The following is a 23649-nucleotide window of genomic DNA, read 5'->3' as shown; positions in this document are numbered from 1 at the left end:
GATTGTAAAATGAAATGTCTAAATTATTTGTAGTTTATTTAAATTAAACAATTTAAATGAATTTCTAATTTAAGACTGTTGCAGATTGTTTATGTATGTTTGTCTGTTTTGGTTTGCATTGTTGGTGATTTATTTGGTTTAATGGTATTTTGTAATGTTTTGGCATTTTTTGTTTAATACGTACCTCACGGGCTGCCGTAGAGAAAGAGGGCAGGGCCTATAAAACTGGGGAATTGCAGTGAACCAAATGAACTGTCAAACGTTGGACTAAGAAATGGCGTTCCCCAGTAAAGGCAGCGAGGTACGTTTTTGTTTGTTGTTGTATTGTTGATTTGTGTTGTATTTTAATATTTGTATTGTTTAGTTTTCACGGTGATGGTGATGATGATGGAGGTTTTGAAGTCAAGTGACCTGACGATGATCCAGCAAAATCATCAAAGGAGAAATAAAGCCAATATCACCTGTCGAGACCGGCTGTTTTTAATTCAAGTACTGGGGATCAGCTACAAATGCGCTGAAGTTTCTCCACTGTAGAACAAACATGTAACTCATCCTCAGCTGCATCATAACGGACTCATCTCTGCATCACGGCTGAACATGTGAGGAACAGAACGAACTCAGAGTGAGAGCTGAGCAGAGCCTAGGGAGACGCCGCCTGTCCTATTCCAGCCAGCAGGGCGATGAGGAAGGACAGGTTCCGGTGAGGAAGAGCGCCACCAGCAGGACGTCCCGTCCCACCTGCAAACAGGAGAGCTGCCGTCATTCAGGAACGCCGCCTTCACTTGCTGCTTTGGCTCCTTTCCTTTACCGTGTCAGGCTCCACAGGATCGCTGCTATCTGCAACCACAGCACAGAGGTCAGAGGTCAGAGGAGGATGCTGGGAAAGATTTACACTTGTTCTCTTTGCAGGATCTAACAAAAGACTACGTTTTGATACCAACGGCTGCTCTGAACGGGTCAGAACCATGGACGGAACTGTTAGACTTTAAATATACAGAACTTTGACAGAACCCGACCAGAACCAAACACAATCGATAACACTTTGGTGAGACGCCCAGCCGTTCTGATGCTGAGCGGTTCTGGTTCTGACCTGCGGCGCTCCGCCATCTGGCTTGCAGCTCCATCAGGATGAGCATCATCACCTCCCAGCCGGTGAAGCCGCCCAAAACCTTCATCATCCAGCCATCGCTGCTGCTGTCCATCATCATCATGCCTGTAAATATGGCTGCCACTGTGGGCGGAGTCAGGAAGTCTTGATTAGGGTCTGGTGCCTTCATGTCACCGTGGGAGAACTGAAACTCACCTGCTAAGACCTTCAGAAGCACGGCGATGACGAAATGAGCCCAGTTGAACAGGAACCGCCTGAAACAGAACCAGAACTGGTTTTATTGGTTTTACTGGGAAACTTTGGACTTCCAGCCCGGTCCAGAATGGAAATAGGTCTAATCATTCAGTTTTATCAGCTAAAATCCTGACTGGAAGAATTTTGGAAGCTGTTCAAGAACCCAACCATCAGGTACCAGAACAGAAGCGGTCAGAACCGGAACCGACCTTGGATGCTGCGGCGCACAGCGCGTCAAGGCCAGGATGGGCTGGATCAGCACCAGAGTCAGAACCAGGCAGCCCAGCACTGAATGAACTCCCTGTGGAGAAACAGAACCCTGCAGATCAATCCAGCCCAGTGGTACCAGGTTCTGGTTCCGCTGTTCTGTTGGATCGGCCTCCTGACAGCACTACGTAACAGATGATCACGTTTTATTAATCAGGTCGTCATAGACTTGTTATTAGCAGTTAGCTTCATCCATGCTGCCCCTAGGGGACGTGGGGGGAAATGTATTTGCATTCAGTCGCAATAAGTAATATTTATCATCTATTTTGTATAATAACAAAAGTCAATTTAAAATTTCAGATATGTACACATTTAAAGATCCTCAATAAAAACATTATTACCGCTGCAAAAAATTATTAAAAAGGATTTATTCAGTGCATGTTTATGTCTGTGTGATGTTGAGATGGATCTGCTTATGAAAAATAGCTCTTTACCCTGACCCCTAACCCCTGACCCCTAACCCCAACCCTAACAACCCTCAGACCAACACAAACAGACACAATCAGATGGTTTTATTACTCAGCGACAATAACCCAGAAATAGAGCAAATAGTTTGGATGTATTTTCATTTCTTTCCTTCTTACAGGAAGTTTCTGTTTATGGATGGAAAGAGAGGAAAACCTTCAGCCTGTTCAGCTTTTACATTTTGAACACAGTCTGATATGAATTTCTGTCCCAAAGAAAAGATGGAAAACTTCACATATTTAGCAACCAAATATTAACATACATGGAGAAACCTGACATAATCCTCACATTCCAGCAGCAGGTGTCATGAATGAACTGATGAACGAACTGATGAATGAACTGATGAATGAACTGATGAACGAACTGATGAATGAACTGATGAACTGATGAATGAACTGATGAATGAACTGATGAACAGATGAATGAACTGATGAATGAACTGATGAACTGATGAACTGATGAATGAACTGATGAATGAACTGATGAACTGATGAACTGATGAATGAACTGATGAATGAACTGATGAACTGATGAATCAACTGATGAATGAACTGATGAACTGATGAATCAACTGATGAACTGATGAACTGATGAATGAACTGATGAACTGATGAATGAACTGATAAATGAACTGATGAATCAACTGATGAATCAACTGATGAATGAACTGATGAACTGATGAATGAACTGATGAATCAACTGATGAACTGATGAATGAACTGATGAATGAACTGATGAACTGATGAATGAACTGATGAACTGATGAACTGATGAATGAACTGATGAACTGATGAATGAACTGATGAACTGATGAATCAACTGATGAACTGATGAATGAACTGATGAACTGATGAATGAACTGATAAATGAACTGATGAATCAACTGATGAACTGATGAAAGAACTGATGAACTGATGAATGAACTGATGAATGAACTGATGAATGAACTGATGAACTGATGAATGAACTGATGAACTGATGAATGAACTGATGAACTGATGAATGAACTGATGAATGAACTGATGAATGAACTGATGAACTGATGAATGAACTGATAAATGAACTGATGAATGAACTGATGAACTGATGAATGAACTGATGAATGAACTGATGAACTGATGAACCGATGAACTGATGAATGAACTGATGAATGAACTGATGAACTGATGAATGAACTGATGAACTGATGAATGAACTGATGAACTGATGAACTGATGAATGAACTGATGAACTGATGAATGAACTGATGAACTGATGAATGAACTGATGAACTGATGAATCAACTGATGAATGAACTGATGAATGAACTGATGAACTGATGAACTGATGAATGAACTGATGAACTGATGAATGAACTGATGAATGAACTGATGAACTGATGAATGAACTGATGAACTGATGAATCAACTGATGAACTGATGAACTGATAAATGAACTGATGAATGAACTGATGAACTGATGAACTGATGAATGAACTGATGAACTGATGAATCAACTGATGAATGAACTGATGAACTGATGAATCAACTGATGAACTGATGAACTGATGAATGAACTGATGAACTGATGAATGAACTGATAAATGAACTGATGAATCAACTGATGAATCAACTGATGAATGAACTGATGAACTGATGAATGAACTGATGAATCAACTGATGAACTGATGAATGAACTGATGAATGAACTGATGAACTGATGAATGAACTGATGAACTGATGAACTGATGAATGAACTGATGAACTGATGAATGAACTGATGAACTGATGAATCAACTGATGAACTGATGAATGAACTGATGAACTGATGAATGAATGAAATGAACTGATGAATCAACTGATGAACTGATGAAAGAACTGATGAACTGATGAATGAACTGATGAATGAACTGATGAATGAACTGATGAACTGATGAATGAACTGATGAACTGATGAATGAACTGATGAACTGATGAATGAACTGATGAATGAACTGATGAATGAACTGATGAACTGATGAATGAACTGATGAACTGATGAATGAACTGATGAACTGATGAATGAACTGATAAATGAACTGATGAATGAACTGATGAACTGATGAATGAACTGATGAATGAACTGATGAACTGATGAATGAACTGATGAACTGATGAATCAACTGATGAACTGATGAATCAACTGATGAACTGATGAACTGATGAATGAACTGATAAATGAACTGATGAATCAACTGATGAACTGATGAATGAACTGATGAACTGATGAATCAACTGATGAACTGATGAATCAACTGATGAACTGATGAACTGATGAATGAACTGATGAACTGATGAATGAACTGATAAATGAACTGATGAATCAACTGATGAATCAACTGATGAATGAACTGATGAACTGATGAATGAACTGATGAACTGATGAATCAACTGATGAACTGATGAATGAACTGATGAACTGATGAACTGATGAATGAACTGATGAACTGATGAATGAACTGATGAATGAACTGATGAACTGATGAATGAACTGATGAATGAACTGATGAACTGATGAATGAACTGATGAACTGATGAATCAACTGATGAACTGATGAATCAACTGATGAACTGATGAACTGATGAATGAACTGATGAACTGATGAATGAACTGATAAATGAACTGATGAATCAACTGATGAACTGATGAATGAACTGATGAACTGATGAATCAACTGATGAATGAACTGATGAACTGATGAATCAACTGATGAACTGATGAACTGATGAATGAACTGATGAACTGATGAATGAACTGATAAATGAACTGATGAATCAACTGATGAATCAACTGATGAATGAACTGATGAACTGATGAATGAACTGATGAACTGATGAATCAACTGATGAACTGATGAATGAACTGATGAACTGATGAACTGATGAATGAACTGATGAACTGATGAATGAACTGATGAACTGATGAATCAACTGATGAACTGATGAACTGATGAATGAACTGATGAACTGATGAATGAACTGATGAACTGATGAACGAACTGATGAATGAACTGATGAATGAACTGATGAACTGATGAATGAACTGATGAACTGATGAATCAACTGATGAACTGATGAATAAACTGATGAACTGATGAACTGATGAATGAACTGATGAACTGATGAATGAACTGATAAATGAACTGATGAATCAACTGATGAACTGATGAATGAACTGATGAACTGATGAATCAACTGATGAATGAACTGATGAACTGATGAATCAACTGATGAACTGATGAACTGATGAATGAACTGATGAACTGATGAATGAACAGATAAATGAACTGATGAATCAACTGATGAATCAACTGATGAATGAACTGATGAACTGATGAATGAACTGATGAACTGATGAATCAACTGATGAACTGATGAATGAACTGATGAACTGATGAACTGATGAATGAACTGATGAACTGATGAATGAACTGATGAACTGATGAATCAACTGATGAACTGATGAACTGATGAATGAACTGATGAACTGATGAATGAACTGATAAATGAACTGATGAATCAACTGATGAACTGATGAATGAACTGATGAACTGATGAATGAACTGATGAATGAACTGATGAATGAACTGATGAACTGATGAATGAACTGATGAACTGATGAATGAACTGATGAATGAACTGATGAATGAACTGATGAACTGATGAATGAACTGATGAATGAACTAATGAACTGATGAATGAACTGATGAACTGATGAATGAACTGATGAACTGATGAATGAACTGATAAATGAACTGATGAATGAACTGATGAACTGATGAATGAAGTGATGAATGAACTGATGAACTGATGAATGAACTGATGAACTGATGAATCAACTGATGAACTGATGAACTGATGAATGAACTGATGAACTGATGAATGAACTGATGAATGAACTGATGAATGAACTAATAAATGAACTGATGAATCAACTGATGAACTGATGAATGAACTGATGAACTGATGAATGAACTGATGAACTGATGAATGAACTGATGAATGAACTGATGAACTGATGAATGAACTGATGAACTGATGAATGAACTGATGAACTGATGAACTGATGAATGAACTGATGAATCAACTGATGAACTGATGAATGAACTGATGAACTGATGAATGAACTGATGAACTGATGAATGAACTGATGAATGAACTGATGAACTGATGAATGAACTGATGAACTGATGAATGAACTGATGAACTGATGAACTGATGAATGAACTGATGAACTGATGAAGTGATGAATGAACTGATGAACTGATGAATGAACTGATGAACTGATGAATGAACTGATGAATGAACTGATGAATGAACTGATGAACTGATGAATGAACTGATGAACTGATGAATGAACTGATGAATGAACTGATGAACTGATGAATGAACTGATGAACGAACTGATGAATGAACTGATGAATGAACTGATGAATGAACTGATGAATGAACTGATGAACTGATGAATGAACTGATGAACTGATGAATGAACTGATGAATGAACTGATGAACTGATGAATGAACTGATGAATGAACTGATGAACTGATGAATGAACTGATGAACGAACTGATGAATGAACTGATGAACTGATGAATGAACTGATGAATGAACTGATGAACTGATGAATGAACTGATGAACTGATGAATGAACTGATGAATGAACTGATGAACTGATGAATGAACTGATGAATGAACTGATGAACTGATGAATGAACTGATGAACTGATGAACTGATGAATGAACTGATGAACTGATGAATGAACTGATGAACTGATGAATGAACTGATGAACTGATGAATGAACTGATGAACTGATGAAAGAACTGATGAACTGATGAATGAACTGATGAATGAACTGATGAATGAACTGATGAACTGATGAATGAACTGATGAATGAACTGATGAACTGATGAATGAACTGATGAATGAACTGATGAATGAACTGATGAACTGATGAATGAACTGATGAACGAACTGATGAATGAACTGATGAATGAACTGATGAATGAACTGATGAGCTGATGAACTGATGAATGAACTGATAAATGATCTGATGAATGAACTGATGAATGAACTGATGAATGAACTGATGAACTGATGAATGAACTGATGAACTGATGAATGAACTGATGAACTGATGAATGAACTGATGAATGAACTGATGAACCGATGAATGAACTGATGAATGAACTGATGAATGAACTGATGAATGATGAATGAACTGATGAATGAACTGATGAACTGATGAACTGATGAATGAACTGATGAACTGATGAATGAACTGATGAATGAACTGATGAACTGATGAATGAACTGATGAACTGATGAATCAATGATGAACTGATGAATGAAACTGATGAATGAACTGATGAATGAACTGATGAATGAACTGATGAACTGATGAATGAACTGATGAACTGATGAATCAACTGATGAACTGATGAACTGATGAATCAACTGATGAATGAGCTGATGAACTGATGAATCAACTGATGAACTGATGAATGAACTGATAAATGAACTGATGAATCAACTGATGAACTGATGAATGAACTGATGAACTGATGAATGAACTGATGAACTGATGAATGAACTGATGAACTGATGAACTGATGAATGAACTGATGAATGAACTGATGAACTGATGAATGAACTGATGAACTGATGAATGAACTGATGAACTGATGAATGAACTGATGAATGAACTGATGAACTGATGAATCAACTGATGAACTGATGAACTGATGAATGAACTGATGAACTGATGAATGAACTGATAAATGAACTGATGAATCAACTGATGAACTGATGAATGAACTGATGAACTGATGAATGAACTGATGAACTGATGAATGAACTGATGAATGAATTGATGAATGAACTGATGAACTGATGAATGAACTGATGAATGAACTGATGAACTGATGAATGAACTGATGAACTGATGAATGAACTGATGAATTGATGAATGAACTGATGAATGAACTGATGAATGAACTGATGAATGAACTGATGAACTGATGAATGAACTGATGAACTGATGAATGAACTGATGAATTGATGAATGAACTGATGAATGAACTGATGAATGAACTGATGAATGAACTGATGAACTGATGAATGAACTGATGAACTGATGAATGAACTGATGAATGAACTGATGAACTGATGAATGAACTGATGAACTGATGAATGAACTGATGAATGAACTGATGAATGAACTGATGAACTGATGAATGAACTGATGAATGCACTGATGAACTGATGAATGAACTGATGAACTGATGAATGAACTGATGAACTGATGAATGAACTGATGAATCAACTGATGAACTGATGAACTGATGAATGAACTGATGAACTGATGAATGAACTGATGAACTGATGAATGAACTGATGAATGAACTGATGAACTGATGAATGAACTGAAGAACTGATGAATGAACTGATGAACTGATGAATGAACTGATGAATGAACTGATGAATGAACTGATGAACCGATGAATGAACTGATGAATGAACTGATGAATGAACTGATGAACCGATGAATGAACTGATGAATGAACTGATGAATGAACTGATGAACTGATGAATGAACTGATGAATGAACTGATGAATGAACTGATGAATCAACTGATGAACTGATGAATGAACTGATGAACTGATGAATGAACTGATGAATGAACTGATGAACTGATGAACGAACTGATGAATGAACTGATGAACTGATGAATGAACTGATGAACTGATGAATGAACTGATGAACTGATGAATGAACTGATGAATGAACTGATAAATGAACTGATGAATCAACTGATGAACTGATGAATGAACTGATGAACTGATGAATGAACTGATGAACGAACTGATGAATGAACTGATAAATGAACTGATGAATGAACTGATGAACTGATGAATGAACTGATAAATGAACTGATGAATCAACTGATGAACTGATGAATGAACTGATGAACTGATGAATGAACTGATGAATGAACTGATGAACTGATGAATGAACTGAAGAACTGATGAATGAACTGATGAACTCATGAATGAACTGATGAATGAACTTATGAATGAACTGATGAATGAACTGATGAACTGATGAACGAACTGATGAATGAACTGATGAATGAACTGATGAATGAACTATTGAACTGATGAATGAACTGATGAACTGATGAATGAACTGATGAACTGATGAATGAACTGATGAATGAACTGATAAATGAACTGATGAATCAACTGATGAACTGATGAATGAACTGATGAACTGATGAATGAACTGATGAACTGATGAATGAACTGATGAATGAACTGATGAACTGATGAACGAACTGATGAATGAACTGATGAATTGATGAATGAACTGATGAACTGATGAACTGATGAATGAACTGATGAACTGATGAATGAACTGATGAACTGATGAATGAACTGATGAATGAACTGATGAACTGATGAACGAACTGATGAATGAACTGATGAATTGATGAATGAACTGATGAACTGATGAACTGATCAATGAACTGATGAACTGATGAATGAACTGATGAACTGAATGAATGAACTGATGAATGAACTGATGAACTGATGAATGAACTGATGAATGAACTGATGAACTGATGAACGAACTGATGAATGAACTGATGAATTGATGAATGAACTGATGAACTGATGAACTGATCAATGAACTGATGAACTGATGAATGAACTGATGAACTGATGAATGAACTGATGAATGAACTGATGAACTGATGATTAACAGAAAATTTCAGGGAATTATGATGTTTTCATGAAAATTCTGATTGTTTCAACAGAATCAGGAAGTGGCAGAAGCTGCTAGTTGAGGAACTTCTTGGTAACTTTGGGAATCCTGCTGTGGATCATCGTGGCACTCGAATTGTCAACATCTCGTAAATACAATCAATATTACATATTTTACTGGTTCTCTTTATCAAAAATATCTTGGGAAGACGTTGCTGCGGCGGCGTAGTAGTTTAGCACAACCCACATATGGAGGCCTTAGTCCTCGACGCGGCTGACGCAGGTTTGATTCCCGGCAACATTTGCCACATGTCTTCCCCTCTCTCCTTACTTTCAAAAAATATACGGGCCACTACAGCCAACAAAAACCCTTGGAGAAAAAAAATCTCTGGAATAAAATATAATTCATTTCTCTCTGATTCCAAGTCGGCACGACCCACAAGGTTACATTTTGTTTTGTAGGCAAATGAATGTTTGCTCTCAAATCAGTAAATAACATTTTCAGATGATAGTTTTTCTGAGTCTTTTAACAGACAGTCCTGACAATCATAAAGTTTGGTTTTTGGAGTGACTCAAACTGCAGATAAACAAACACGTGGAAACTCTCTGAATTCTAAATCAGTCAGTGACTGCAGTCCAGAGCCATCATGGCTGCTCCATCAAACGTCTTTAAATATTTGCTTTGTTCATAGACAGCGAGCTGACATGGCGGACACGTGACAAATGTCTGGGCAAAGGTTCACCAGCGTTTCTGATTTCTGAGATTATGTGGCGTCTCCAAAATCTTTAACAGGGCGACTGTCAGTCTGTTCTGGTTTGGCATCACTGGATGGTTTGGAAATATTACAGTTGAATTACAAACCCAAATTCAAAGTCCGGTGAAGATGGCAAGTGAGATCATCAACACTCTGGATCTGTCCTCTGTCTGATCAGGTGCAACCAGAACATCCAGGCTGATGGGATGTGACCCATCAGCCTGGATGTTCTCATGGATTCAGGAGAAGGTTCAGTTTCCTCTGTGGAAATAGAACCGTCTGAAACATTTGCTTGGACCCAGACCCAGTTCTACATGACCCCACCTAACCCCATAACCCTGACATTAACCCCCATAACCCTGACATTAACCCCCAATCCCAACTCTGACCTCCTGTCAATCAGCCTGGTAAACTGCCGACCACCATCTGGACCAGATGTGACTGTAACAACTTTAGAAAATATGCTTTTATTTATTTTTATTATCATGTTTGAAATTCCACCAAATCCTGATTAATTCTGAAGAATCTTATGTTCCTATTATATTTTAAGAATGTTGTTATTATACTTATTCTGATAAGCACCAGTATCTGTACTGTAAGAGAGCATCTTATGACATCAGTACTGTACTACCTTCAGTTGGCGCTAGGCTGCCTGAGAAGAGGTTGGAAATTTTCTTTGCTTTTGGTTGAGCTCACATTTTATGAAATATTTGAAATAATTGTATGTACATGCAGCTGTGAATGTCTATTTGTTTTAATACAAACAGAGGAGCATTCTTTCTGAGAGTTAAGAACATTTTACTTAAATGTTAGGCCAGATATTGTTATTAGTTATTAGTTAGTCACAGGGTTTCTCCATGTGCTTACCTGCTAGGGGAAGAGCTGCAAGTTAAAGGACATTTTTATTTCTTTTGTCCAGGCCTCTGCCAGTGACCTGCATTAAAGAACAACCAGCAACTCCTGATCCGACTCCCTTCTTCAATTCAACATATCAAGGTTAACCAGTTGTATAAGACTAGGTTGCCAGAAAACAACTCTTTTAGTATACACCGGTTACATGACCAAGAGTAGAACTCAGAGGATGTGAATGGAGATGGTTATGGGGATGAACAGGTGGCAGTTGGACTGCAGACAGCCAGTCTACAGGCTCTCTATGCCTGGCGCTGCTCTAAGCTATTCTTCTAACCTTTGCTGACGTTTTCAGTTTCTCTTTGGAAAATTATTCACATTTTCATACAATTTGAGCTGCCTGACAACTCATCTGGTTCACTTTCTTTCATTTTGTTGGAAACATCAGTTTTGTCAGGTGTTTGTGACCAGTGGACTGGCATATTCAGTCTGACTGCAGCTGGAAGCCGTTATGAAGTTAGTGAGAAGCTCAGCCTGCTCTGCACCTTCCCAGTCAGGAAATGGCTGAAGCTTAATTCCAATTTCTAATTTCTCACTACCTTCAGCTTCATTAATCTACTACAACAGCTCTAATAGCAGAATATCTAGAGCCGCCTCATGTCTCCAAGGCTCTGCTCCCTGTTGGCCCAGTTTGACTTTTCTTTTCTTTCTGCTCCCAGTCATTTGCCAGTAAAATAGAATAATCCAGTCCAGGTGTAGCAGTTTTTTAACTAGAGTAGATTAAAGAAGCTATTAGTTGGAATCAGCCTTTAAGCATTTTCTGAATCAAAAAGCAGCTGCAGCAGGTGATGCAGCAGGTGATGCAGCAGCGTCACCTGCTGCAGCTCCACCGGCGGTTAGAGTCGCTGCCACCATTTGAGCTCATAATCACAGTAAACTGATCTGGTCCCACAGGGCACAACGGGTCAGAACAGCGGTTCTGATGGTCTGTGCCTACCTGGTGGCGACGCACACATGGATGCTACGTCACACTCTGCTGACTCAGCACATGTCTGATAAATCCAGTTTCGTTTCATGTGTTTTATTTCATTGCAGATTACAGTAATCTTTATTTAACTGATTTTATACCAGGCTTTCAGTAAGTTGCTGGATGACTTCATGGTTTACTTTTCATAAAAGCAGCTAGTAAATATAATTATGGCTTTAGTTTAGTCTGCAATGTTGTTACTGTGAACAAGTTATTATTTGGCCCTTACTCAGGACTAAATATGTTGTTTTGTGGTTATTTCGTCCCTATATTTTAAAATATTTGAGCTTAATTACTCTTATATTCTTAGACTTTGCTGAATAGATGTGGGACTGAAGCTGCAATAGCCTATAATATCAGTGCATATCAATCATATGCAGCTCGATGACACATTGTGGCTCATTTTAATTAAGTCTGTCATACAACAAATGAAAGGAGTTGTGATGATCTGTATTTGTCTTTAATTCCAATAAAAAGCAGTTTCTCCATCTGATGCTGTTTTATTCTTACAAACTCTGAATTTAAAACATGTCTAACATGCTAGTAGAGTTAGCTATCTATCTGAACCACAGAAGGAAAATCTGACAAGGTAGCATTGATAGTCAGAACAGCGGTTCTGGTCTAACGGATCAGAACCAGCAGGCGGCAATGCTCCACTTACGTATTCCCAGCCGCCAAGGTATGAGAAGGCGAGGATGAAGGCGATGATGGTGGTTGCCACGGTGAAGCTCATCACGGAGACATGGACCTGCAGGAACATCCATGTTGTCATGGAGACAGCACGGTGCCAGGTACTGAAGGGCCTCCGCGGGTCAGAACCGGCTCCACATGGAAACTCACCACAAACCACAGATCTTTGCCAAACATCTGGACCTGGCTTGGTCTTCTCTGGTACCGAGCCACAATCATCCCCAGCGGACCAAAGGTCATCCAGGCGAGCAGCATCAGGCAACCTGGAGGTCACAGGGTCGTTTAGCTGCCAGCAGCTAACGGCTCCCGGTTGGCCGTCCGATGGCTAACGGCTCTAAACCAATACTAGTCAAGCATCTTCTTATCTGCCACAAACTGCGATTCATCGTGTGTAGCGCCTCCACTTGGTAAGTATATGAACAGAAAAAACAAACTTTTCATTCAAATTTGTTTTGGTAGCTAACACTTTTAGTTTGTAGGAAAAAATAAGAAAATTATTTAGTCTACCAAGGGGGAAATTTTCTTTGACTTTAAACAATAAAACATTCATAGAATCACAATATCAACAATTTGTGCATCGCTAAAGCATTTTGTACACTATGGGCAAATGTTCAATTGGTTAAGAATAATTATTGCACTGCCTATAAATGACTTCTAATCGATATTCTCAGTCACCAGAAACACAATGATGCCTTCAGGAGGTCAGAGGTCAAACTGATGAAAACGAGGATGAGGAAGACTCACCGTGGGCTCTGATCATCTGCTCCTTTCCATCACTTTGCATCACATTAGGAGATGTCAGCGCCACCTTGTGGCTGCTGCTGTAAGCTTTCTTGTGCTCCATGATGACCCCTGTTGGACACAGAAGAGCCAGAGGACAGTTTTTATGAATATTTGGGTTATAAACTCAAACTATATTTTCAATAATTACTGATCTTCATATTGTCATTGATGACTTGGTGGTTTGGCCATTTGTAGCGCATGGTCAATCCTTTGCACATGAGAAATTTGATTTTGACCCATTTGGATTATCATTCAATCAATCAATCAATCAAATTTGATTGATTGCAACAGCAAGGCATTTCAAAGTGCTTTACATTATGAAAACATAACATCATGCAACTTAAAATGAATTTGTGATTTCAGTCATAATTTATTCCAGTATTTAAACTGGCTGGCCTGCGTAGCCTCAAGAGAAAAAACCCTCAATAATAATGACATTGAACAGCAATAATCATGTGCTGGGTGATCAAAACACACGAGTTGAGCCATTTGATGAACTGCTTGATACACCTGTGACTCTAAACAACAAGTTTCTGCTGCAGGCTGCTAGATTCTGGTTCCATGGCCGGCAAGTTGAGTGAAAAGGTGGAACAAATGATGCTGAATTACAACTCACCCTAACCCCATAGATCCAGATCTATAGATCTAGATCTATAGATCTAGAGCTGTATAGCTCTAGATCTATAGATCTAGAGCTATAGATCTAGAGCATCCAGACAGCAGCAGCTGGAGCTTCACCGACTCATCATTTTTTCCAGGGTTTTATGATTAATGGTTTAAAATGGGTCATTTTTTCTGCATTTGTTTTGTTTGGGTCCAGCTTTGGTTCTGGCTTCAGAGTCGATGTGCAGATTAATCCTCTGATTTGATGAATTTTCTCTGAAAAGAAGCTGAAAACTTGTTGCATTAGACTGAAGTTCAGGAGGTTCAGTCTCTGCAGGGTGTGATTCTGTCAACTGCTGCAGATAAAGATGGAGCTTTGTGGATGATTTTGTTTATGACATCTGCAAAGAAAGCTTCTCTTGCATGTTTTAGTGTTGACTGATAGTTGCTCACTGTGTCTTTCTTTATAGATGTCATAACAAACATGAAGTTGACTTTTTTCTCGTAGGCGCTTACAGACAGTCTGAGGTGTGACGTGTCTGTTCTGCAGACCAATAGTCTCATCAGCTGTGCGTGTTGCTGGTCTCAGCTGATCCCAGGCTCAGAGTCACACGTGGTGATCTTGTGCTGCAGTGGTCACATGAGGATGGGGTGGATTTGCAGGACAGCCAGTCTGTTGGAAACCAACCCTTAAACAGCCAGTGGTTCGATAATGGACATTGAGCCATTCAGTTACTGCTCTAGTGGACGTCCCTGCATCCAACATGCCAATGGCACGCTCCCACATAACTTGAGACATCTGAGGCTTTATGAACTGTGCCCACATTTAATATTTTGGGGGCTTTTATTGTCCCCAGTTCAAGAATTGTGCAGCTGTTGCTCATTTTGTCTGATCACCTGCAGGACATGTCCCACCTCTGCACTGGCTAAAAAACAACTTATTGAGTAATGGCTCACTGACAGCAGGTTGGATTAAAAATTATAGACAGATCAAGACAGATATAACTTTGGTACAAAAAATGTCAGCAAATGGCCATTTACACTTGTTAGCTCCACATGGCAACAGTATTTGACATGGGGCATTTATATTTTTGTTCAGTATAGATGATTCTGACAAGGATCTGCAGAGTCCGGGTCTTCCTACCTACCATTGGTGCTGGGTCCATAGGCCAGCAGGAGGTGGAAGAATTTGTCAGAGCTGAAGTTGGAGCTCCTGGAAGTGAAGATGGCGTTCTTGGAGGTGAATGTGCAGGCCAGGACCTTGTTCTGGTTGGAGATCTGTATATCTGAGACATGTCCCTGCCAGAGACATTCACTGGTCATCATCTGAGGTCAGGAACCAACCTCTGGACGCTCCTCAACCAGGACGTTCTGGTGGGGATGAAGTACCTTAGATTGAATCACCGGAGCTTTCCGTCCAACAGAGAAGGCCCGCTGCACATCAGCAATTCCAGCGCTGCTCAGGGCACAGAGGTAGATGTCATCGTTACCCTGAGGATGGGAGACAAGAGCAGAAACTGAACCGTCTGCTTGGACCTTCTCAGACACTGCAGCACTGAAAAGGTCCAGGAAACATTTGGACTTGATAACCAACATCTGATTTGGTTCTCCTCACCATCTTCCGATCATCTGACCACCCAAAAGCTATGTATCCTTCAGCAGGTCCGCACAGCTCGTACCGGACCCCGGATTTGGGCGGAGTCAGAAGCCTGGCTGACATGAAGAAGCATTTGGAGCTGATGGCCGGATTACATTTTGGGGGCTGGCTGAAGCACAGCTTGGTGGAACCGCAGCCGACATTAGAGATGGACTGCAGGGAGACAGCGGACCAATCATCAGAGGATCCTGGGCAGTGGAGGGAACTGGTTCTGACCCAAAGGAAGGAACTGGTTCTGACCCAAAGGAACTGGTTCTGACCCAAGGAAAGAACTGGTTCTGACCCAAAGGAAGGAACTGGTTCTGACCCGAGAAAAGAACTGGTTCTAACCCAAAGGAAGGAACTGGTTCTGACCCAAAGGAAGGAACTGGTTCTGACCCAGAGGAAAGAACTGGTTCTGACTCAAGGAAAGAACTGGTTCTGACTCAAGGAAAGAACTGGTTCTGACCCAAAGGAAGGAACTGGTTCTGACCCTAAGGAAGGAACTGGTTCTGACCCAAAGGAAGGAACTGGTTCTGACCCAAAGGAAGGAACTGGTTCTGACCCAAGGAAAGAACTGGTTCTGACTCAAGGAAAGAACTGGTTCTGACTCAAGGAAAGAACTGGTTCTAACCCAAAGGAAGGAACTGGTTCTGACCCAAAGGAAGGAACTGTTTCTGACCCTAAGGAAGGAACTGGTTCTGACCCAAGGAAAGAACTGGTTCTGACCCAAAGGAACTGGTTCTGACCCGAGAAAAGAACTGGTTCTGACCCAAAGGAAGGAACTGGTTCTGACCCAAAGGAAGGAACTGGTTCTGACCCAAGGAAAGAACTGGTTCTGACCCAAGGAAAGAACTGGTTCTGACCCAAAGGAAAGAACTGGTTCTGACCCAAAGGAAGGAACTGGTTCTGACCCAAGGAAAGAACTGGTTCTGACCCAAAGGAAGGAACTGGTTCTGACCCAAAGGAAGGAACTGGTTCTGACCCAAAGGAAGGAACTGGTTCTGACCCAAAGGAAGGAACTGGTTCTGACTCAAGGAAAGAACTGGTTCTGACCCAGAGGAAAGAACTGGTTCTGACCCAAAGGAAGGAACTGGTTCTGACCCAAAGGAAGGAACTGGTTCTGACCCAAAGGAAGGAACTGGTTCTGACTCAAGGAAAGAACTGGTTCTGACTCAAGGAAAGAACTGGTTCTGACCCAAAGGAAGGAACTGGTTCTGACCCAAAGGAAGGAACTGGTTCTGACCCAAGGAAAGAACTGGTTCTGACTCAAAAAGAACTGGTTCTGACTCAAGGAAAGAACTGGTTCTGACCCAAAGGAAGGAACTGGTTCTGACCCAAAGGAAAGAACTGGTTCTGACCCAAAGGAAGGAACTGGTTCTGACCCAAAGGAAAGAACTGGTTCTGACCCAAAGGAAGGAACTGGTTCTGACCCAAGGAAAGAACTGGTTCTGACCCAAAGGAAGGAACTGGTTCTGACTCAAGGAAAGAACTGGTTCTGACCCAAGGAAAGAACTGGTTCTGACCCAAAGGAAGGAACTGGTTTTGACCCAAGGAAAGAACTGGTTCTGACCCAAGGAAAGAACTGGTTCTGACCCAAAGGAAGGAACTGGTTCTGACCCAAAGGAAAGAACTGGTTCTGACCCAAAGGAAGGAACTGGTTCTGATCCAAAGGAAGGAACTGGTTCTGACCCAGAGGAAAGAACTGGTTCTGACCCAAAGGAAAGAACTGGTTCTGACCCAAGGAAAGAACTGGTTCTGACCCAAAGGAAGCAACCGGTTCTGACCCAAAGGAAAGAACTGGGTCTGACCCAAAGGAAGGAACTGGTTCTGACCCAAAGGAAGGAACTGGTTCTGACCCAGAGGAAAGAACTGGTTCTGACCCAGAGGAAAGAACCGGTTCTGACCCAAAGGAAGGAACTGGTTCTGACTCAAGGAAAGAACTGGTTCTGACCCAAAGGAAGGAACTGGTTCTGACTCAAGGAAAGAACTGGTTCTGACCCAGAGGAAAGAACCGGTTCTGACCCAAAGGAAGGAACTGGTTCTGACTCAAGGAAAGAACCGGTTCTGACCCAAAGGAAGGAACTGGTTCTGACCCAAAGGAAAGAACTGGTTCTGACCCAGAGGAAAGAACCGGTTCTGACTCAAGGAAAGAACCGGTTCTGACCCAAAGGAAGGAACTGGTTCTGACCCAAAGGAAGGAACTGGTTCTGACCCAAAGGAAGGAACTGGTTCTGACTCAAGGAAAGAACTGGTTCTGACCCAAAGGAAGGAACTGGTTCTGACCCAAAAAGAACTGTTTCTGACCCAAAGGAAGGAACTGGTTCTGACCCAAGGAAAGAACTGGTTCTGACCCAAGGAAAGAACTGGTTCTGACCCAAAGGAAGGAACTGGTTCTGACCCAGAGGAAGGAACTGGTTCTGACCCAAAGGAAGGAACTGGTTCTGACCCAGAGGAAGGAACTGGTTCTGACCCAAAGGAAAGAACTGTTTCTGACCCAAAGGAAGGAACTGGTTCTGACCCAAGGAAAGAACTGGTTCTGACCCAAGGAAAGAACTGGTTCTGACCTAGTCAGGTTGGGTTCTTAGTTATTTTCAAGATGGTGTATCTTGTTTGCTTCCTATGTCCTGTTCCAGGAAACAGGAAGTAGAACATGAGACTTCCTGTTTAACTGTAGATGTGACTCGGTTTATTTGGCTTGACACTCAGTTTTGCCGGCAGTCTGTAATAACGAGTCTCTTGCCTTTAAGCTAATCTATTTCCTGTGGATCAGGAAGTAGCAGCGATTAGTAAGGATCAAGAGTTAAAGGCAGTCGTCCAGATGACAAACCTGTGGAGGAATGAAAGTGTCTATCAGAGCCAGCAGAAGAGTTTTGACAAAGCTGTTCAATGAGATTCTCGAGGGACAAGATGCCTGAGGAATGGAGGAGAAGTTTGCTGGTAATAATTTTCAAGAATAAGGGAGATGTCCAAAATTGTGGCAATTACAGAGGAATAAAGTTATGACTCATTCAATGAAGATAAAGGAACAAGTTGTTGAAGCCAGACTGAGGTCAGAAGTGAACAGCACTATGGTTTTCATAAACATTCAAGAAAATGTTCTAAAGATGCAATCACTGCATTGTGGATGTTGATAGAAAGGTCCAGAGAATATGAGAGGAGATGCTCTGTGTTTCTGTAGATCTAGAGGAAGCGTATGACATGATTCCTAAAGAGGCGCTGTGGTTCTGCATGAGGAAGTCTGGACAAACAGAGAAACATGTCACAGTGGTGAAGGACATGGATGTCAGACTGTGGTGAGGTGTGCTGCAGGAGGGACAGAGCAGTTCAAGGTGGAAGTGGGACTTCACTAAGGATGGGCTCTGAGCCTTTCCTGTTTCTGTGGGGATGGACAAGTTGATGACATGAATCTTCATATTCATGTTTGCAGATGACATTGTGATCTGTGGTGAGAGCAGAGAACAAGTGGAGGAATGAAGGCTGTAGAAAGACACAATGCATAATGAAGTGGAGACAAGAGGTTACAGGGAACAGAAATAAAGATAGTGAAAGATTTGAAGAACCTCGGCTCAACAGAAACGGGTCCAAGATGTGAAAGAGTTTTAGTGAGAATGAAAGGAAAGGTGAGCGACACGGTGGCAGTGATGAAGATGTTGAGCTTGTCTTTAGGAGAGACATGAATGTAGTCGGAAGACAGGGTTACATGGAGACGGACGACTCGCTGTGGGAACCTTTGAAGGGAAAAAGCCAAAAGGAAAAGAAGAGGTTAAACTCAGAGATATCTAAAAGAAAAACTCAATCATCCATATGTGCATATTCAAGTCCACAACATGAAAAATAACTCAATTTACATAAAGATTACAAGATTTTGTCACAATCTCAGTGAGACACCCTGAGCAGAACAATTACCATAAGATGAAATCCCTACAAACTAGCAGCAGCTGGTGGAACCTGCCTTTAATCACAGCAATCTGCAGTTATAATGCGATAGAAGCAATAACTGATTCAGCCGAGATGCACTTAGACATGATGGGATTTAGACTAAATCTGAGCAGGTTCCACTGGGTGACCCTGACCTTGACCCTGACCTTGACCCTGACCTTGACCCTGACCTTGACCCTGACCTTGACATAACCTCTAAGCCAAAAGAAATACAGAAAGTGTTTTTATTCAGACCCAAAGGCTAGAACTGATTCTGATCTTGATTCTGATCCTGCTGAGCTTCAGATGTTTCTCGAGCTGCAGCTGATCTGAAAGTTCTGGTTTTAGTTTTACGGGTCAAACGGACTAAGTGTTCTGGTGCCTCTCAGACCCAAACAGCCCGGTTCCTCCTGTGTGACTGGGGAGGTTCTGTGGTTGGAATCAGAAACTAAATCCAGACTCCAGTTGAACGACGGTCACTCACAGCAAACCCGGGAGGCGGGGTGCCGGGAGGCGGGGTGCCGGGAGGCGGGGTGCCGGGAGGCGGGGTGCCGGTATCCGCGCCCGGCTTCCATTCAGACTCAGAACCGGACTTTTCACTCCGACCCAGAAAGTTCTGTAGCTTTGAACAAAGGAGGCTCTGCAGGAACGAGAAGAGAAGCACCTGAGGTCCAGACTGAGCTGCAGAACCGCAGCAGAACCTGGAAGGACCCATCTGAGCCTCACTGGAACTGGACCGCTCCAACGGTTCTGTCTCGGTCCGGCTGCCAGGTCACCTGGATGTTGCTCTTTGGAGAACCAGAGGAGTGGGAGACGGCAGAGTTCTGAGGACACAAACATTAGAGGTCTCTGATTCTGGTGATTCCTGGAGTTTCTGCAGAGTGATCTGGTTCTGGACCCTGGTTCTGGACCCAGGTCACTCCGTTTTTGGTACCATCAGGTTCCAGGTTCAGTCATGCATTTCAGTGCAGGTGGGAGGAGCACTCACGGGTTTCTGGAAGCAAGCGAGGAGCCGGCCGGACCAGAACCCAGTAGAAACGAGCCCACAGCAGACCGGCCTCCCGGCTCTCTGGCCTCCAGCAGGAACCCGATAAATGGACCGGAACTCGGACCCTGGAGAGAGACTGGAGAACAGGAAGGCTGTCAGACTGGGACCAGAACCCCCAGTCCAGTAAAGATCCTGCTGTTCCATGATGGAGGTTCTGGTTCTGTGGAACAGAACCCACAGCAACCAGAGACAGGAGGAAGATCAGTGACGGACCACTTCCTGCTGCACACCGAGAAATATAATAATTGAGAAACAAGCGAACCGTGTCTGAGTTTTATTTTGAAAGGCAGAATACTGCTGAGTCACTACTGGGGTGGGGGAGAAGCTGGTTACCAGTGGACAGACAGGTTTCTGTTTGTAGAAAACGAACAAAAACCTAATTATGACATTTTGTCTAGAGGACCAGTCAAGTGTTTTTTACCTTTGAAGGCTCGGCGACTGACCTTTGACCTGTCCTCCATGCACGGGGCCGCTCCGCTCCGCTCCCACGGTGAACGGCGCGGCGGCGGTCTGGGGAGCGGCGTGGTGGTTGGGGGTCATGTCCGCGCAGCTCTCCGACACCAAGCCTGAGGGTAGCAGCGAGCGGCAGGAGCGGCCCAGATCAGAACCAGCAGCAGCGCGATCCGCTTCATGATGCGCAGCAGCTCCAATGCTGCAGGAGAGGAGGAGACAGAGCTACACCTGCTGAGGGCGGGGCTTTGTGCCGACAGGTGATACGATGGGAGGGAAGCCGGCAGAAGCTGCAGTTCTCTGGTTTCCTGAGCAGCAGCTCGCCTGAGGGAGCAGAGGGAACTTCCTGTTTCCTGCAGGAAGCTGGAGGCGGTTCTGTGCCGTTCACAGGCAGAAAGAGGAAACAACTAAAGTTAAACTTTTTCCCTGAACAGAAGCAGGAAAATCAGCGATGACTCTGACAGCTGGAGTATTCAGCTAGACGAGCTGGACGTCTCCCAGATCCATCATCCAGTCTGACCTTCCAGTCTGACCTTCCAGTCTGACCTTCAGCTCCTCCTGGCTTCACCAGCATGAAGCTCTCAGCTTCCTGGAACCGTTTGAATGCGAAGATGTTCTTGTGTTAAAATTTGTTTCCTGTCTGGAGCGCACACTGCAGCCAGAGAGGCGGTCCAACCAAATCCACGGCGCTTCTGATTGATTTCTCAGTAAAACATATCATCATGTCAACATGGCTGCTGCTGTAGAGCAGTGCTTATGCTTGAGACAAGTGTTGTCCAACATGCATGGTCTGGATTATTTGGCTAACATCTATGGGGACAATCAGGGGACCATTTCCATAGCCAAAAAATCCTGTGTACAGACAAAGATGTGAGCATGTTGATATTAAATATAATTTGGTCATATCAGTTATAAATGAGAGAAAAGGTTTTCTAGAGTATTGTCCAACTAATGAAATGGTTGCAGACATACTAACCAAACCAGCAACAAAGATTCAGTTGAGGAAGTAGAAAATGTTTGTTTGGCGTCTCATGAAGGTATTTTAGTTGAAATATTAAGTCAGAAAAAGTTACCCAAATGTGAGCAATGGGGTTGTTGACATGATGAATGTTTTGTGCTCTCATTTGTTGTTGGATTATTGCGTCACATGACCCGACCTGTCTGGTTTAACACACTGTGTAAAAATCAGGGTTTTGTCTTTCAAACAAAGGAAACATGAAACCAAACTGTGTCACGTGGAACGCTGAGCCAAAAGTGATTCTGCTAACACAACAATCGTACAGGATCATGTGGCTTGTACCTCCATGAAGATGTCAAGTCTTGTAGGGTTAAGGAACACATGAAATTATGAAGTTATAAAAAAGTACAATACAAATATAAATCAAATTTGTCAGACATCAAACAGATAAAGGCAAAGGCCTTCAGTTCTCACATCAATTCAGATCATTATCGGCTCAGAGCTGCTTTCCCTGCTTGATATTCCTCAGTTTTAAGGTCCTGAAGCTTTAAGCTTTACAGCAGTGGATGAAGAATTTGGCGAAGATCAGCTGGTTGTTCAGAATGATGTTGGTTCTTCTGTCTCTGGGTGGGCAAAAATATTCTATTCTCTCTGTTTAAGGGATGATGTAAGGAAAGTTTTAATGAGATCCAGTTTTGATGAAAGTTTCCCCAAAATGTTCCAGTTGGTCTGTTGCTTCAAAAGGTCCAGTTGTTGGTGTCATAGTCGATGCATCACTCATCACCTGGATCACCTGGAGAGAGAGGTGAGGGTTAGGGTTGATGAGAACAAGGTGAGTGTTTTTATTAATGGTATATTATTTGTATATTTTGTTGCTCTTACAGTGTGTTCACATACAAAAGCATTCATTAAAGAACTGTGATTCGATCGGGACACTATATTCTCCATTGCCATTACCCTGTATATATGTCTGGAGTTGTTATCTTAACCTTTCTTTAGTTTTACCCTTCATCCTGTCATCATGGAAAAATTATATATAATGATAAAGTAACATTGTTGTTGTCACCCTG

The 23649-nt window shown here is 41.6% G+C and overlaps 1 protein-coding gene across 1 annotated transcript; it reads right to left on the bottom strand.

Annotated features, from left to right (window-relative positions):
- Positions 1 to 464: 464 nt before the first annotated feature.
- On the bottom strand, positions 465 to 21697 carry LOC129357638 (putative ferric-chelate reductase 1). Its single transcript, XM_055026728.1, has 15 exons — positions 21615 to 21697; positions 21112 to 21247; positions 20850 to 20947; positions 20608 to 20763; positions 16182 to 16376; positions 15956 to 16057; positions 15715 to 15865; positions 13925 to 14032; positions 13331 to 13443; positions 13152 to 13238; positions 1552 to 1643; positions 1304 to 1362; positions 1091 to 1231; positions 809 to 837; positions 465 to 738 (listed from the first exon to the last, which is right to left on the bottom strand). The coding sequence occupies exons 1-15, from the start codon at positions 21630 to 21632 to the stop codon at positions 661 to 663; spliced, it is 1563 nt and encodes a 520-aa protein (XP_054882703.1). The 5' UTR covers positions 21633 to 21697; the 3' UTR covers positions 465 to 660.
- Between the last annotated feature and the right edge of the window lie 1952 nt (positions 21698 to 23649).

Source organism: Poeciliopsis prolifica, unplaced genomic scaffold (genome assembly GCF_027474105.1).
Source record: "Poeciliopsis prolifica strain line A6 unplaced genomic scaffold, Auburn_PproV2 SCAFFOLD271, whole genome shotgun sequence".
Lineage (NCBI taxonomy): Eukaryota > Metazoa > Chordata > Actinopteri > Cyprinodontiformes > Poeciliidae > Poeciliopsis > Poeciliopsis prolifica.
The sequence above is the reverse complement of the archived record's forward strand: the minus strand, read 5'-3'. Positions and strand labels throughout refer to the sequence as shown.

Bases quoted from the DNA above. Each gene is read 5' to 3' on its own strand.
- LOC129357638 (XM_055026728.1), bottom strand. The intron at 1,363-1,551 runs GTCGGTTCCGGT...GTTCTGTTTCAG, and splicing joins TGTGCGCCGCAGCATCCAAG to GCGGTTCCTGTTCAACTGGG. The intron at 739-808 runs GTAAAGGAAAGG...TCCTGTTTGCAG, and splicing joins ATCCTGTGGAGCCTGACACG to GTGGGACGGGACGTCCTGCT.